The following is a 17,216-nucleotide window of genomic DNA, read 5'->3' as shown; positions in this document are numbered from 1 at the left end:
TTATTTACACAGCATTCTTCATAGTATATACTTGTTTGAGACTACCTCTACACACACCCTGATCTCCTCAGCCACCGTCCCAGACAAATTCTGACTCGTTGCTCTGTAGCTTCACTCTACATTCTCATATCCAGAGCATCCCTTTGCGACTCGCAGCTCAAGAAAAATTGAATCCCGAAAACACCACCAATGACAATGATGCTTGTAACACTAATAACAATGTTCAAGTATCCAAATGGATTCCCAGAGAGCAGATGCGAGCCCGATGCAGCGCCTCCTAGTGGGCAGTGGACAATAGCTTCCCTTTCCCCCGGACAGATGCGTGGAGGGGGAACAGGTATGAGTCAGAGCCACTCCCACCAAGAAGCCACAGTCCAGTGAAGGGAGCAGTTAAAAAAATAATTACGCAGAAGGCATAGTGACTCAAGCCTGTAATTCCAGCACTGGGAAGGAAGGATGGCGAGTTCAAAACAAGCCTGAGCTATAAAGAGTCTCAGGCTAGTCAGAGATATGTAGCAGTTCTCAAGGATACTTTGAGAAATAATTATAGCAAGAATAAGCTTTGGCCAGCTGCTTCGAGAGCTATTCACTTTTGAGTTGGAACTTTAGGCCTGTGATTCAGACCCAAATGAAGGAACCTATAGGCTAGATCTTAGGTTGCACTCTGATAAACTTCATGACTTACATCCTAATAATTCTCGATAACTAAGTGTCAGTAACAGGATCACACAGAGAGTTTTTCAATGCACAGTCACATGCATTGAAAAACGTTTGTATCCAGGAATTAGAGGCTCAAATGGTGGCACGTCACATGCATGTATGTTTTTGTTTGGGTTGGGTTGAGGGTGTGTGTGTGTGTTTGTGGTTTTTGAGGGTGTGTGTATGTGTGTGTGGGTTTTTTTTTTTTTAACTCCCAAGTCTATTTTCACTCATTCCTTCTCGCGGAACCACTACTCTACACTTCCTGAAGATACCAGAGCACATAGAGATCGTCTGGATTAACTCTACACAAACCCGCTCGAGGACATACGCGAATGTGAGAACGTCACACAACCTTTGACCGGCACCCGACCCTAGGCCACTGAGCAAATGGTAGCTAGAGCTACTTCTGCTTGGTCCCGCCTATAGCCAACATTAAGCCAATCACACACAACTTGTGACAAGACTGGTGTAGCTTTCCTCCAATCACCGCCGAGGTGAGAAGGGGTTGTCGGGATGGGGCCATAGCTAACATGGAACCTTCGATAGGATAAGTGTGAGATTGCCGTTGCTGACTGCCCCTGTCTTATTGCCTCAACATGTTGGTGCACTTATTTCGGGTTGGAATCCGGGGTGGCCCAGTTCCAAGATGGTCGCTACAATCCCTGCGCTTCCAGACGTTCTCGGCCGCCAGGTAAAACAACAAGAGCTACTTGGAGCGTGGGCCATTGACCGGCCGGCAGCGCGCGGGGCCCGTCGGGAGGTGTAGTTCTGGCCTCGCGCTGGTTTCCTGGGAGCTGTAGGCTAGCTCGAAGGGAGTGGAATGTCACTCTCCAGGGAATTGACCTCAATTATTCATGATGCTGTGTGGGTGCCAGCAGGAGGCTCTGCAGGCCTGTATCCGCTAGCGGTCAGGACTGAGCCGACTCCAGGGTGCTGGCCACACCCGGTCACCATTGCCCACTAAGGGGCGCCATTCGCAGCTCGCATCTGCTCTCTGGTAATTCACCTGGACATCTGGACCTATCTGTAATTGGTGTTCATAAACATTTACTATAGATGGTGCTTCAGGATTAGCCAAAATAATTTTAAATGATCAAAAGCTATTCCTGAGCTGGCAAGATGGTTTAGCAGGTAAAGGCACTTGCTACCAAGCCTGAAGACCTGGAGCTCTCTCTATAGACCAGTTTGACCTTGAACTCACAGAGATCCACCTGACTCTGCCTCCTGAGTGCTGGGATTATAGGAGTACCCTCTTCCCAGAACCTAGAATTTAATTGTAAATATTCTACAAGAAGCAACTGTTTCCCTGACAGGTCCAGGGGGAGACTGTCAAGGGTGGGTAACTGTGGCAAGCCCGTGTGCTTGTGGAGGGAGGGCAAGCGATGGACCTAGAACTAGTGCAGGGAGTGTTCCACCAGTTGTTGGCAATCCCATAGCTTCTTAGTGTAGAGGAGCTGCTAGAGGCTAGAAAGTAGCCATGATAAATTATTAATGGTTTGAAAACAGTCTTTAGAAAGAGTGAGGTTGTTGATAATATTTAAACCATAAAGAAACACAAGGTAAGACCAGATAAATGAATGTGTTCATTTCAGTTCATGAAACAAATTTAGCAGATCAGAGGCATTTTGAAAGGAATATAACAGAAACTATTAAATGTGTTTCAGAATTAAGAGACATATTTTGTGAAACCTTTCAACTTTGGCATTCACACACACACACACACACACACACACAGTAGTGGGTTGTATTAAGTTGCAGTGTACCATTTCAGTGACAGTAAATCTGTACGTTTGCAAAACATTGTAGTGGTCAGCTTTACTGCGTATCTAACAAGGGCATACACAGCTCAACAAAAATCTGTTCAATAGTTATCTCGTAACCCAGAGATTTCCTAAGTTCCGGCATATAAAATATGCCTCTGCTCTCTCAGTAAGTCCGCTGGAAAATTAGGACAGTAATACAGGAAGAAAAGAGAGTGGGTTTTACCTAAAGCTGAGGCTAAGGCAAAGTGGAGGAAAAAGAGGAAAACCAAGCATTTGTCTAATCATGTGTATGAGTGTGGGTACATGAGCACAGGTGTCAGGACATCAGAGGGACTGGATTCCCTTGAGCTGTAGTCACAAGCAGTTGTGAACTTCCTGACAAACATGCTGGAATCAACCTCCGGTCCTCTGTAAGAGCAGTGCGTGCTCTTAACTGCTAAGCCATCCCGCCAGCCCCTGTTTTATTTTATTTTGAACCAAGATCTCACTTTGTAGCCAGCTGTAGCACAGGCTGGCTTTGAATTTGAAATCTTCCAGTCTCAGCCTCCCAAGTGCTGGGATTTCAGGAAATCACGGCCACACCCGCTTACATATTCTCTCTTTCCTTCTAAGTCTTTCCTCATCATTAGTCTGTTTTGAGCCTTCATTTGTGTACTTCTGCTCCAAACAGGTTCTCTCTGTCCTGTCTTTCCCCTCTGGGTCTTTCCTATCATGACTTCTAAAGTGCAAATCTGACTTTATTACATCTTATTGTAAAAACTGCAGATAGCCCTAAAAACCCCTCATGAGAAGGTGGCCTTCTCATGTCCAGGAGCTTGACTGAGACTGGAATGAAAGCCCTTCCAAGGCACGAGTTTCCCTGCCTCCCCATGCGTCCTGTCAGAGCCACAGTGGTCTTTCCTCTGCCCCACCTCCTCATTATTCCCAGCGTGAACTTGGTCAGCAGTGGTCAAACCCAGCACTACTTACTGTCTGAGCTCTATGCTTCTCCTCCCACCCTCACCCCAACCAGCATGACCTGGGGGAAGGAGGGTACTTTGTCTGATTTCGTCAGCTCCATAGTCTATGAGAGAGTAAATTTACAGGTGTTCTAAGAAGTCGAATCTACATTTGCATTATATATATATGGGACCTGAAGGATGACAAAATCAGTCCTTTGTGCTTTCCTTTCTGTTTCCTCTGTCAACAATGAGAGAGAAACACATGGCCCTCTTGCCCACCTTATAACCTGGGAACAAATTATACCATCTCTCACTCAGTTCTCCTTACCAAGTGAGAATAAGGGCATCTCCCAAGGTCAACAGCTGTGGACCATTCACTCTCTCTTTTTTTGTAATTACTTATTTTATGTTTATAAGTACATTGTAGCTGTATTCAGATACACCAGAAGAGGGCATTTGGTCACTTTACAGATGGTTGTGAGCCACCATGTGGCTGCTGGGAATTGAACTCAGGACCTCTGGAAGAGCTGTCAGTCTTCCTAACTGCTGAGTCATTTCTCCGGCCAGACCATTCTTTTTCTATTGCTAAGTTACATCCTCCATGTTGATGACCTTGCACATATGCAGGAGTAGGCACAGAAGAAGCTCACTCCCAGCATCCTCTCTGAACCTTCCTCTAGGAAGCCTCAGGTCTGTCCCTGTCCCTCAGGTCAGGCCTTGGCCATCTGCTGCTCTAGGTGTCCTGTCTGGCAGGCTGGAGAACTGCACTGACTGGGTGGCTGGAGGCTAAATAGGGGCCTCGCTGGCTGCTGCGGGCTGGACAACAGTGCTAGAGGGAACGCTCTTAGGATTGTACTCTGATAAAAAACATTCCACAGCTGCTCCAGGTGTCTTACAGATCAGCCTTGCTTAAGAATGTGCTAAGGTATTCATTCTGGGTGAGGTAGCACACATCTGTTGTAGTTGTAGCTACTCAGGAGGCTGAGCCAGGAGGATCACTTGAGAGCCAAAGTTGAAGGCCAGGCTGGGGAATATTGGAAGATTTTATCTCAAACACAAAGAAAAGAAAAGCATCCATGGGAGAGGCTGTAGATAAAATGCTGTTCTAGAAACTCAGCCGTAGCACACGGGGGTGTTAGTCATTTGAAGGACAGCCAGGGCCACAGCTGTCAATGTCTTTTTCTACCTGCAGGTCCTCAGATGATCGGCTCAGCTCATGCTTACTGCGGGCTGTAGCCCAACTCCGATCACAGCTCCGGGCTCACCTCCCTCGAGCCCCACCAGCTTCCCACCGAAGCCCCTCTGCCTGGTGTTGGGTTGGGGGGACCTTGGTGGTCCCTGCTGTGCTATGGCAGCATCCCCGCCTGTGCCTTATAGCGCTATGTGAGGCCAAAGGGTCCCCTCCTGCCCAGCCCATATGTGCCCCGGAGCTGCACTTTAACTGGAAGCTATTCTGGCATTTCCTTCACCCCCACCTGCTGGCCCTGGGGGTGGCCATTGTGGTGAGGCTTTCCCTGTTCCTCCACCCTCAGACCAGGAAGGGCCTAGGCAACTCCAAACCTGAATTGCACAGGGACAGTATTCTTGCCTTGAGGAAATGACAAGGGCAGCCTGGGCTCTGGGCATCAGGATGACCTGTGCAAGGGGGCTGAGTGTGTGGGTTATGAGGACTCAGGGGCTGGAGGTCTGAACTTTAACTCTCCAAGAGGCACTTCTGTGACCACATGGGTAGCCACAGTGTGGACAGGGCAAAGCTAAGTAAGGGGAGAGGAAAAGCCAGAGCCGGGAAGGGGATGAATATGGCCTTCTCTCCAGGTTTTTGTTTCCTCTGTCTCTGTTCCAGCTGGCCTTGGGTGCGGCACTAGTGAACGTGCAGATCCCTTTGCTCCTGGGCCAACTGGTGGAAATTGTCGCCAAGTACACAAGAGACCACGTGGGGAGTTTCATGTCTGAGTCCCGTAAGCTCAGTATCCAGCTGCTCCTACTCTATGGTGTTCAGGTATAGCTGGGTAGCAGGGCCTGGGGCTCACAGCAGCCTTCTTGGGGTGTCCCTAAATGCCAGGTCTCTCTTGCAGGGACTACTGACCTTTGGCTACCTAGTGCTGCTATCCCACATTGGTGAGCGTATGGCCATGGACATGCGGAAAGCCCTTTTCAGCTCCCTGCTCCGGTACTAGCAGCTGAAGTGGGTGGGAGCAGGGTAGACCAGGGTAAACCAGGAGGTCTAAGTGGGACAAATCCTGAAGTACCATCTCCTCTTCCTTCACCTGCTACCGTCATGTCTTACTGCCAGGCAAGACATTGCTTTCTTTGATGCCAAAAAGACAGGGCAGCTAGTGAGTCGCTTGACTACCGATGTGCAAGATTTCAAGTCATCCTTCAAGCTTGTCATCTCCCAGGTCAGTGGGTCAGGCCCCCATGTAAACTCAGCAGGCCAGAAGTGCTTACCCCAGCCCTGACATCCTAACATTGCCTTGAAACAAGGCAGTGCTCCTGCCCAGCTTTTCATGTAGACTGTCTGAGGAAGGTGGGAGGGGGAGCAAAGAGTCTGTACAGAGGCACTGGGAAAGTGTCAAGGTCAGGACGGGCTGCTGCTCCACGCTTTGAAACCCTGCCTCCCACTGTGAGACAATTATGAGCAACCCTGGCAAACTCACCTGACCCAACATGACCCTTTGTGTCCATCCTCACCCCCCCCTCCCAGAAGCTGGCATCAAACTCATGCATGACTCTACTGTGTACCCCTCCATTGCCTGGTCCCAGGTTTAGCCACTGGCCCATAGCAGCCAATATATTCCCTGTGCAGTTCAGTGTGTCCAGAACAGAAACAAACAATGGATTTGTCAAAATAAAAAGAGTATGGCCTATGGACATTCTTACCCATCTCTTTCAAAACTGATAAGTTCCTGGCTGACCAAGAAAGGGATTCATTTAGTAACAGTGACTGCCCCTTGACCCCCGGGGCCTTCTTGGCCTGGGCCTCATAAGTGCAGAGCTGTGGCCTGCCCACCTTCAACAGAACACTCACCATGTGGTGTGGTTCTCCAACATCCTGCCTCCTCACTGCTTAGGGACTGCGCAGCTGCACCCAGGTGATCGGTAGCCTTGTGTCCCTGTCTATGCTGTCCCCGAGCCTTACACTGATGCTGGCTGTTGTCACACCTGCCCTCATGGGAGTGGGCACCCTGATGGGCTCAGGCCTCCGAAAACTTTCTCGCCAGTGTCAGGAGCAGGTACTGGAATGTTTGACTTGTCCCTCTTGGTTCTTCCTAGCATCTCTGGCCCATTCTCCTTGACCTTCCTTCAGCCTCTTCCTGTCTACAACTACTTCCTATTTCCCTGTCTCCGTGCAGATTGCCAGGGCAACGGGTGTAGCAGACGAGGCCCTTGGTAATGTTCGGACTGTGCGGGCCTTCGCGATGGAGGACAGAGAGGAGGAGTAAGTCCTGGGAAAGCAGGGCATAAAGTGGGCTCATCTCACACCCTCCCCTGCCCTGGCCCTCCGCCCAGCTGCTTCCCTAGTGCCCAGCCTGACCTCTTTTCCCAGACGCTATCAAACAGAACTGGAGTCATGCTGCTGTAAAGCAGAAGAGCTGGGCAGGGGCATTGCCTTGTTCCAAGGGCTCTCAAACATCGCTTTCAACTGTGAGTGAACGAGGCCCTGCCTGGGAGGGGGCGTGGGCGTGGGCTAAGTGGGAGCAAAGATAGGCAAAAGACAGTCTCCACTTACCCCGGTGTTCCTAACATTGAGTACCTGCATTTGTGAGATGCTTGGGCTACTGACTCCCATGAGATGTTAACTGACATCATCCCTTAGCTTATGGAGAATGCTGCAGGACACCCTTAAGGAGTGTGCTGTACACCGGGATGTTAGGAAAGCATTCTGTTTCTCCAGCCTGTTTTCCTGTATGTGTACATGTGTGTCTGTCTGTGGATAGGTGGTTGTGAACTGCCAGATGTGGCGGCTGGGAGCTGAACTCAGTGCTCCTAACCACTGAGCCATCTTCCTAGACCTTTTATTTTTAGACAGAGCCTCACCAAGTTACCTAGGCTGACTTCAGACTTTCTGTATCCCGGGCTGCCTTGAACTTGTGACTCTTCTGCCTCAGCCTCATAAGTAATTGTTACAGGCCTGTATCACCTGGCCTGCCCATCTTGTTTCATAAATGTGGAGTTGAGGGCTCAGAGCCAGCTGGTGGCAGACTTAGGACTCAGTCTTTATCCCTTGCCATTTCCTGCCTCACTGCCTAGCCTTTTTCCATGTAGGTATGGTCTTGGGCACCCTGTTCATTGGGGGCTCCCTTGTGGCTGGACAGCAGCTGAAAGGGGGAGACCTCATGTCCTTCCTGGTGGCTTCCCAGACAGTACAGAGGTAAGTGGAGACCACTGTCATCTCTTAGGAGAGCTCTCCCTACCCCCACCCCCACCCTGCCATCCTTCTAGAACCCTGCTTACTAGAACAGGGATGTCAGGGTACTTGGGGGAGGGGCTGCTGCCTACCACTAACCCTGGTCCCCCAGAAAAACACAACAGAGTAGAGCCTCCAAAACTTCAACAAGAGCCTTCTAAGGCTCCACCAGGCCTCCTTCAGGGATGCAGTAAGCATCATTAGCTTTCAGGCAGCTCTCAATTGTCCCTGAGAAGCTTTCAAAAAAAAAAAAATTAATTGTGGTGAAATAGACAGTGGGAATTTTATTGCCCTGACCATTATTAAGTGCACACTTTGATAGTGCTATGCATGGCCCAGTGTCTTCAGCCATCACTTACGTCCGTCACCAGAACCTTGTCTTCCTACAAAAGTGAGACTTAAAACATTAGCTCCCCATTCCTCCCCAGCTCTGCACCCCCTTCCACTTACCGCCTTCTATGACTCTGGGCACGCTAAACACCACACTGAAGTAGTCACACGTTGTCCTTCCCTTGGTGCCTGGCTGGCTTCACCCAGCACAGTGCTTTGGGGCGGCCCTTCATGTTGTGTAGCATGAATCAGGATGGCGTACCCTATGGATACCTTCCATAACAGGCTTTTTAAGGGCTGCCCTGGCCTGACTACTTCTTAGGATGAGATAAAGACCCCTGTCCGCCAGGTGCTACCTGTGTAACTTCTGTGTCCCTGCTTAGCTGAGCCCTTGTGCAACAACCTGGAGCTCATCTGTCACCTTGGCCGCAAGGTAGCCTCAGTGGGCTGTCTCAGTGGGCTGCCCCGACAGGCCCCAATCGAATCCTTTCTCGTTCTCAGTGAAACCCAAGCACTTCTTCCTCTCGTTTTCTACCTTGCTTTCCCTATACATAGCAAATATTTCTTTAAAAAAAAAAAAAAAAAAAAAAAAAAAAAACACATAAGGGCTGGAGAGATGGCTCAGTGGTTAGAGCACTGACTGCTCTTTCAGAGGTTCTGAGTTCAAATCCCAGCAACCACATGGTGGCTCACAACCATCTATAATAAGATCTGATGCCCTCTTCTGGTGTGTCTGAAAACAGCTACAGTGTACTTATATATAATAAATAAATATATTTTTTAAAAAACATAAATGTATGTTATGATGAATAAAGACTGAGTATGCTACAATGAATAAAGAGCAAACATATCAGCACCAACCATGTAAGAAGTGCTCTCCCCCGTCTCAGATCTGTCCTTCCCTACAGAGGTGACACTCCTGATCACAGTGGTGCCCAGAGTCCTATCTTGCCATTGCTGTAACTTAGAGAAAGCCTGGTTGCTGCTCTGTAGTGTGAAGTGAAGCGAACCTGGAGATGGTCGGACAGTCTCATCCGCACTCTAACCAGAGGACTACAGAGCAGAGCGCGCTGGTTCTCACTACATGAGCACTGCCTTTCCTTCCATTTCTGCTCCACATCAAAGACCACCAGACCCTCTGGTCTCAGAAGCCTTATCTGTCCTCTGTCCTCAAGCCTTTGCTATCTAGGTGCTCTAATTGCGAAAGAGGTGGAGGTTACTGTGTCCCTTCTGCTACCTTGCATTCCTTGTGCTGACCTAATTCCTTGGTAAGCGTGGGCTCCAGCCCTTGATGACTTTCAAGTCCTGAGGACGCAGATGAACAGCTTGGCTCTACTCCCTGGGTACACACCTCCTACCTTCATGTTCTTACCTGCCTACCGCACTATTCAGCCCTAAGCAGTACTATGCTCAAAGCAGCCTTCACTGTCTCAAGGCCCCTGGCCAGGTCACATCACCAGCCAGCTGGAGGAATTGGCCTCCTTAGGAAGCTGCTGTGTTTCTCTCTGCCTCTTGCTGTGTATCCAAGGGCCCATGTGTCGGGGCCGAGGTCCAAGGGGAGGGATGAGCGGAGTATCACAGCTCCAGCTAAGTGTTCCTTTTGGCAGAGAATGGATGGTCCCCAGGTAGGGATTTGCCCAAGCCAGTTTGCTTCATCACAATCCACAGCTGGCCCCATTGTCCCAGCTCTCAGAGCAAGACTGGGACACTCCCATGAGTCATGTGTGTTTTGTATTTCAGTGTGGTTGCCCCTTTGCCAGGCTGTAATGGATTTCTGGTTTCCTGTGAACTGGTCACATCCATAGATAACCCACATAGCTCCTCCCTCCACAGCCTTCCTACTGCTGGCAAGTGCTTATTGCCCTAAGCCTGCCGTAACTGTTTCTTTGAGGGCTTGGGGTACTTACCCAGCCCTGGAAGACTGAACTTGGTGGAATAGCTTGCTAGAATGGCAGCCTTTCCACTTCTTAGAAAGGGCCCATTGCACTCAGTGGCATATACAAGTGGGTTGGCTAACCCACTGGGGACCGTGACTAAGGCTGTTGACTCATCTTCCTCTTTAGCTCTCAGCAGGCGACCAGCCTCAGCCCCAGCCCCAGCCCTGCCAAGACAACAGAGGTGACCCACTGTCTAGACAGATAAACACATGGCATCACCTACACGTACCCACCTTTAGGGCAAGCCCACAGTAAACTCTTTGTCAGGAAATTTGCTTTGGGGGCTCCCAGGACTTCCCCTTCTAGTCCCCTGTCTCTATTTTTCTTCTGAAAGGGCTTAACTTTATCCATCTTAATTTGAAAGTAAGTCTTTGCTTTCCTGGAAGTCCAGTGTTAGATCTGACCTCCCACTGTGAACCCATCCTTACCCTGTGACTTCTGTCAAGGCATCTGTTTAGTTAAAGCAAGCAGGTGGTGACCACAGGATCAGTTAGGCCTCCTCTGTGGGCTATCTTCACCCTGTTTACTGAAGGAAGCATGGGGCAAACCACTGAGTCACGGTCATTTATCCATCCCTGCTGCTTCCTTGATCTCCAGATCCTGGCTCTGGCAGCAGGCAACTGTTAACTCTGTAACTGAAGAGGGAACAGAAGCTCAGTGATCTGGTGTCACAGGGTCCCAGGTCTCCTGTAGCCATAAGATCTTAGGGCCTTCTACATGTTAGCCCTGCCATTGCCCCCCCACCATAGCCTTCCCTTCTCTCTGGCTCTCTATAATACCTCTTCTCACTCTTTCCTCTGGCAGGTCTATGGCCAGCCTCTCTGTCCTGTTTGGTCAGGTAAGTGAGATTGTCCCAAGTCTGGTTCGAGCCCCCATCCATCACTAGAGAGGTGTGAGGTGTGTGTGTGTGTGTGTGTGTGTGTGTGTGTGTGTGTGTGTGTGTGTGTGTGTTGCTGCTGTGGATATTGCCTATTGTTGGGGGTGGGCAGAGGAAGAACAAATAACAGGGTTTTTGAACCCCCAAAACCAGAGTCTGGCTCCACCCTACCATGAGGGCTCTGGATACACTGCAGCCCTCTCTGGCAGCAGAAGTCCCTTCCATGGGAACCCCAGTTTTTATCTCAACCACCAGCTGGATTCCTTCTGCAGGTGGTGCGTGGGCTGAGTGCAGGAGCACGAGTCTTCGAGTACATGGCCCTGAGCCCCATCATCCCTTTGGCCGGGGGCTACTGCATCCCCAGCAAGGACCTTCATGGTTCCATCGCCTTCCAGAATGTCAGCTTCAGGTCAGCATTGGTGGCTAGGCTAAGGAAAAGATGCTTCCTGTGAACAAGACCCTGTGAGGGACCTTAGGGTAGTAAGGGCCAGGAACCTGGTCTGACTGGGGCTCTCTTGGCCACCCCCAGCTACCCCTGCCGACCTGGCTTCGATGTGCTCAAGGACTTCACCCTGAAGCTGCCTCCTGGCAAGATTGTGGCTCTTGTGGGCCAGTCTGGGGGAGGTAAGAGGAACCTCACCATCTTTCATCCCCTGGTTCATTTTTTGTAACCACTTGGAGCAGGGGCAGTAGCAAGTCCTCCATGGTTCCTGCTCCTACCTGGGATGGGTGTCCTCTAATATTACAAGGGTCTCTCTTTGCTGGGACATTCTCCAGAACCTTCCTCTCCACAACCCACCCCCCAGGAAAGACCACAGTCGCCTCCCTGCTGGAACGCTTCTATGACCCCACAGCTGGCACAGTGACGTTGGACGGGCATGACCTGCGTACTCTCAACCCCTCCTGGCTCCGGGGCCAAGTCATAGGCTTCATCAGCCAGGTGAAGGGCAGAGCTGGGCAGGGCCTCAGCAGCAAGACTGGAGCCCCTTTTCTCTCTTCCCCACGTATCTCCCTGTTCCTCTGAGGACATCTGTGGCCTTGCTGGTTCCTAGCTGTCCTCTGGATCCAGGATGTCCCTCTCTTTCTGCAGCTTTGTCCTTGTACTCCAGAGCAAAGACTGCTCCTGTGGGCTGCAGTCTTAGGATCCCAAAGCAGTAATTCTAAGACTGCCAAAAGCCACATGCAGGAGAGGCCATAGCTCACATGGCCTCCTATTTCTATAGGGCCTGTCCATCATCACCTTTGGTGAGGTAGTCTTTGTCCTCTGGGGGGTGGGAGGGCTCTGTTTTCCGTTAATGAGCCACCCTGTCCTCACATGATTAGCATCTGGCTTTGAACTTTAGACCTGCTCTGCAATCATGGTCCTGTAAAATAAGACCCTGGTGCACATGGCAGTCCCCAAGCTTTGAGGCTGGCTCAGAGTACAGCCTGTGGACGCCTTCTCTGTGTCCCCATTCCACTCAACCTTGCAGGAGCCAGTCCTGTTTGCAACAACCATCATGGAGAATATCCGATTTGGGAAGCTGGACGCCTCTGATGAAGAGGTGTATACGGCTGCACGAGAAGCCAATGCCCACGAGTTCATCAGCAGCTTCCCTGATGGCTACAGCACTGTGGTTGGTGGGTCCCTTGATGGGAAGTTGCTGGGTCAGCAGGGCAGGGGTGAGGTTCAGGAGCTGTGCTTCTACTGGCATGGAGCAACTCAGCGTGACTCTTGAGAGATTCAGCTAGGAGACAGCCAAGCCAGGACCATGGTTGAGGGGACAAAGATGTCTTTATGGAGACAAAAGAACCTGAGCCATATAGCTTAGGCATAACAGACTAGACAGGGCTCTGAGAAAAGATGGAGATTGTAATAGCGAATGTAAATGGGAGACCCAGGCCACAGGCACAAAGGACATGTTCTTCTGGTTCTCTTACTCTTCAGTGGCATCCCTCAGTACAACAGGCTGGTGCCCTTTTTGTCTTCAGGGTACTGGACCATACAGTGGCACACTAGCTCATGCCTGTGACAACCTTAGGTGCTCATCCCCACAGCTCTTCTGTCTGTCTCTGGGGCTGTATGCACCACATACAGAGTGTGGCTATCCAGCGGTCTGGCTGTGCTATTTAGAATGTTCAGCACCTCTTGGGCTTCTCCGCTGACTGCCCTTTAGGCTGCGCCCATCTCTAGCAGTTCCTCCAGGTCCTAACACAGCTGTGCTCACGTGCTCGGGGCTCTGTGCTGTGATGGGAGACCCTTGTCATCTCTATTTGGTACTTCCTTGTTCCTTCAGTTCTTGTGTGCCCCTTATTATCGGGGTTTCCCAGGACTGCTCCCCTTACTGACCTGTGACCTTGCCATCTCTTGGCAGTCCGCCCCAGTCTGTCCTCGGTGGCTTCATATCCCCTGTGGTTAGCATCTTTGTGCTCCGCAGCCCTTGCTTGGGTGCCAGGTGGTCTTATTGCAGCCAAGGCCAGAAACAGGAAGATAGTTGTTGCTGTAGGCACCTGGTGGGAGCTCATCTCAAGAGACCTGTGTAGGAAGGGAGACTCAAGCAAGACACTGGTGGTTTGGGTGCACTATCATGCTAAAGCATTCAGACTGACGGGTATAAACACGGCAGTATGGAGGTGAGGTCCTGACAGGAGCCTGACGGAAGTTCCTAAGTACCCAGTACCCTTTGCCCACCACCTCCAGTGTGGGGCTAAGGATCACTTTAGACCCCTGTCCTGTCCCCCTTTTCCTTAGGTGAGCGGGGTGCAACCTTGTCTGGTGGCCAGAAGCAGCGCCTAGCCATTGCACGCGCCCTCATCAAACAGCCCACAGTGTTGATCCTGGACGAGGCCACCAGTGCGCTAGATGCAGAGTCTGAGAGGGTAGTGCAGGAGGCACTGGACCGGGCCAGTGCTGGTCGCACCGTGTTGGTCATTGCCCACCGGCTCAGTACCGTCCGTGCAGCTCACTCCATCATCGTCATGGCCAATGGCCAAGTCTGTGAGGTCAGTTGGGTTGGGAATGGGCAGTGACTCAGGTGGCATAGCTAAGCTATATGAGCACCTGGCCTGCTTCCAGGCACTTAAGGTCATGTTCTGGGAACAAAACCCCAACAGACCAAGGTCTTCCTATCCTTGGATAAACCCAGGCCACTACCCTCTTGGAAAGTTGAACTATGGGCTCCCAGAACCAGAGGGTGTGTGTCGTTGGTGGAGAGACTGAAGCGCAGCTGGCCACCCAGGGGCTGTCTCACAGACTTATGGGAGCAGTCGGGGCAGAATCAGCCCACAAGGGTATCCCATAGCCATACCGGAGAGATCAAAGTGATCAGACTTCTCAATGTCAACTGAACAGAAGGTGGCACTGGCTGGTGAAGCTGTGCCCAAGCTAGTTCTTCTACAGTGAGCACAGAGTTGTCAGTGTCCCTAGAAGGGACATTCAGCTGTGAGCCTCACAGATGATGAAGGTCAGCCCTGCTGAAATGACCCTCCTTCTGTCTCCAGGCTGGGACCCATGAAGAACTCCTTAAAAGAGGCGGGCTTTATGCAGAGCTTATCCGGAGACAAGCCCTGGATGCCTCACTGACCTCAGCCCCACCTGCAGAGAAGCCTGAAGACCCCAGAAGCTGCCAGTGAAGAGTCTGAGAGGCCCCTGGGGTCAGGTCACTGCAGGCATCAGCCTGAGGCTGGAGCTCTGCTGGGGACAGAGCCCTTGGAGGGCCAGTGTGCTGGAGTGTGGCCTGTGCTACTGCTTCCTTAAAGGGGCAGGGCCAACAGCTGGGGTAGGGGAGTGGCCCTCCTCCCACCTGCTCCTACATCCTGAGTCAGTTCTGTGGTAACAGTTGTACACTGTGAGGCAAAGTTCCCGAACACCTCTGCTTAACCCTCTCAGGCTGGCCCAGTTCTGCCCGACACTCAGTTGTTTAGGCCCTCACTCCGGGGGACCGGCCAGGCCTGGAAGAATGGGCCATCATCCCAGCATTTGGGAGACAGAAGTGGGAGGATCAAGAGTTCAAGGCCGTCTGGGTTACATAGACCCTATCTCAAAAAAGAAGAACCTAAATAAAAAGAAAATTTTAAAGAGGCTATAGTTTAGTAGCAGAGTACTTGCCTGCCGTATGTGAGGAGCCTAGATACCATCCTTAGTGCTTCAAGTAAGAACTAAAGCCCAGGGTGAGAGAGTGACCCAGGACCTCAGACTAGGCTCTGCCTCGACATAAGGACCACATCCCCAGTGACCAACCGCAATGCATCTCTGGTCTGTCCTCCACACAGTCAGTCCTGGTTTCTGGCAGAGTGAAGTGATAATTCACTGTACAAGAAGCATCCACCCTGCGAGGCTGTGCCTTGTTTGCCTCAGTCAGACCTGGTGGCTCTACAGAGCCAAAGGCAAGACAATGAAGAGGCTACTTTGTAAATACAAGTACAAAATCGGAATGGTGATACATACCTGTAATCTCCCCCCCCCCCATGGGAGATAGCTGCAGGAGATAGCCTTGGCTACACAGAGGTTGAGGCTAGCCTGGCCTTTGTGAGTCTACTCCAAAGGTGGAAAGCACAGTTAATACGAAGTACAACATGAGGTTGATGTGAGTAACAATAAGAATCATGGGCATGGTGGGATGGTGGCCTCACCTTGAGGTGGGGGGGGGGAGCAGGCAGCCTGTGATCCCAAAGCTCTTTTGGCTTCTTAGGTGTTGAGGAAAGCATGTGAAAGACCCTGTAGACTGCACCAGTGCTCCCAGAGGTCAGCACTCTGTCTATGCTGCTGCAGATGCCTTGATCCACTTCACTTACGTCCAGAGATGATGGCCCCTAGCCTTGGTACCGTAGGTCACTTCCCACTGAGAAAATCCACCCCTAGCCAGCCACATCCAGGTTGTAGGACTGTAGACCGGGGAATGGATCGGGAGAGGGGCTGTAACTGTATGGCCAGACAAGCATTTGTACTTTTCATGTGGCAAAGGATGACGCTGTCTTTCAGGAGGGATAGGTGCAGAGGGCAAACTGCTACTGTTGGGGGCCAGTGTAGGACCACATACACTGCTGTGAGGACAAGGAACCCAAGAACCCTGTCCATAGTGCCCTGGTTTAGTGTCCAAAGTGACAGCCTGGGAAGCAGAGTTCTGGGCTGGCTTCTGTTGCCCGCCCACTGTGCCTTGCTCCCAACAAGTGCAGCTTAGAACAAGGCCTCTGCTTTCCATAGACATGTCCCTCTGTTGGGCCCTGCCCTGGAGGGACAGGTCTCTTTAACTGAGCGTCCAGCCCATTGGCTTCACATGTACAGTCATCAGGCTGCAGTGGACACAAATTCTCAGTCCCCTGACAGCCACAGGATGACTGTCCACCAGGGAAGGGACCCTAGCCCTGTGGCTTTGTTCACCCTGTCACCCTGGCCTCGCTTTCCCAGCTTCTCAGTGGAGAACAGCAGCTTGGCTACACTTAAAAGCTTCATCCAAAAGTTAAGTGGCACATGTTGGAATTATGCCCTTATAAACCAGAGTGTAATAGCCCCAGAAAGTGGCCACATCAGTGCCACAAGCCCTTTTAGACACTTATCCTTCCTAAGATATTAATTACTTGCTGAGTCTGTGCCACTAAGCCTGGGACCATTCCTGAGACTTAAGCCCCCGTGTGCTTGCTAGGAAGACCAATGGTCATACAGTCAGAGCCAACAGTGTGATTGATTGGTTGGTGGGACTATGTCCCCACCACTCATGGCCAGAAGCCACCAGGATGAACCCAGCAGTCCCCAGTGCTTTTCAAAGTCATGGGGCCGGGCCAGTGATGTTATTGCACAAGTGGAAAACCTGCCACCAAGCCTAAGAACCCACATTCAGTCCCCTAAGACTTGTGGATAAGCAACTCCCAAAAGTAATCCTTTGACCTCCACACATGCTGTGACCCATATACCCAATAAACACATAAATAAATAAACAAATTTTTATGTAAATAATGGATATGTCTGATTACTCTTGAACATACAGAATTTTGCCCAGTTTCTAGATACATAAAGGCATATGGGACTTTACCTAATACAGAATGTGACAGTGAGCCAGGCCTTACAGTCCAGTCCCCTGTGCAGATGTCATTGAGCTACTGGCCCTGCTCATCTGAGTCCCTTTTACTCTTCCAATCAGCTAGCACTGGGTGGCTCCTCCAGCACTGGGAGCACACACATCCCATCCCCAAAGCTCTCTACTCATCTTCCTTTCTGCATTCTTAGAAGTAGCTCCAGGGCTCATCACATGCTGCCTTTGCCCTGTGGAGGGCAGAGTGCAG

The 17,216-nt window shown here is 50.9% G+C and overlaps 1 protein-coding gene across 2 annotated transcripts; it reads left to right on the top strand.

Moving 5' to 3' along the window:
• The first annotated feature begins 1,217 nt into the window (after positions 1 to 1,217).
• On the top strand, positions 1,218 to 16,844 carry ABCB8 (ATP binding cassette subfamily B member 8). 2 transcript variants are annotated; one of them, XM_080936567.1, is made up of 16 exons: positions 1,218 to 1,393; positions 4,599 to 4,908; positions 5,250 to 5,405; positions 5,482 to 5,576; positions 5,700 to 5,805; positions 6,478 to 6,639; positions 6,760 to 6,845; positions 6,954 to 7,051; positions 7,673 to 7,778; positions 10,886 to 10,919; positions 11,231 to 11,367; positions 11,488 to 11,582; positions 11,765 to 11,898; positions 12,431 to 12,578; positions 13,690 to 13,940; positions 14,439 to 16,844. In XM_080936567.1, the coding sequence occupies exons 1-16, from the start codon at positions 1,299 to 1,301 to the stop codon at positions 14,568 to 14,570; spliced, it is 2,145 nt and encodes a 714-aa protein (XP_080792693.1). In that variant the 5' UTR covers positions 1,218 to 1,298; the 3' UTR covers positions 14,571 to 16,844. The 2 variants fall into 2 exon arrangements, with proteins under 2 accessions (XP_080792693.1, XP_080792694.1); XM_080936568.1 differs by lacking the exon at positions 4,599 to 4,908.
• The last annotated feature ends 372 nt before the right edge of the window (positions 16,845 to 17,216 follow it).

Source organism: Micromys minutus (genome assembly GCF_963924665.1).
Source record: "Micromys minutus genome assembly, chromosome: 23".
Classification (NCBI taxonomy): Eukaryota; Metazoa; Chordata; class Mammalia; order Rodentia; family Muridae; genus Micromys; species Micromys minutus.
This window is presented reverse-complemented; position numbering and strand designations above follow the sequence as displayed.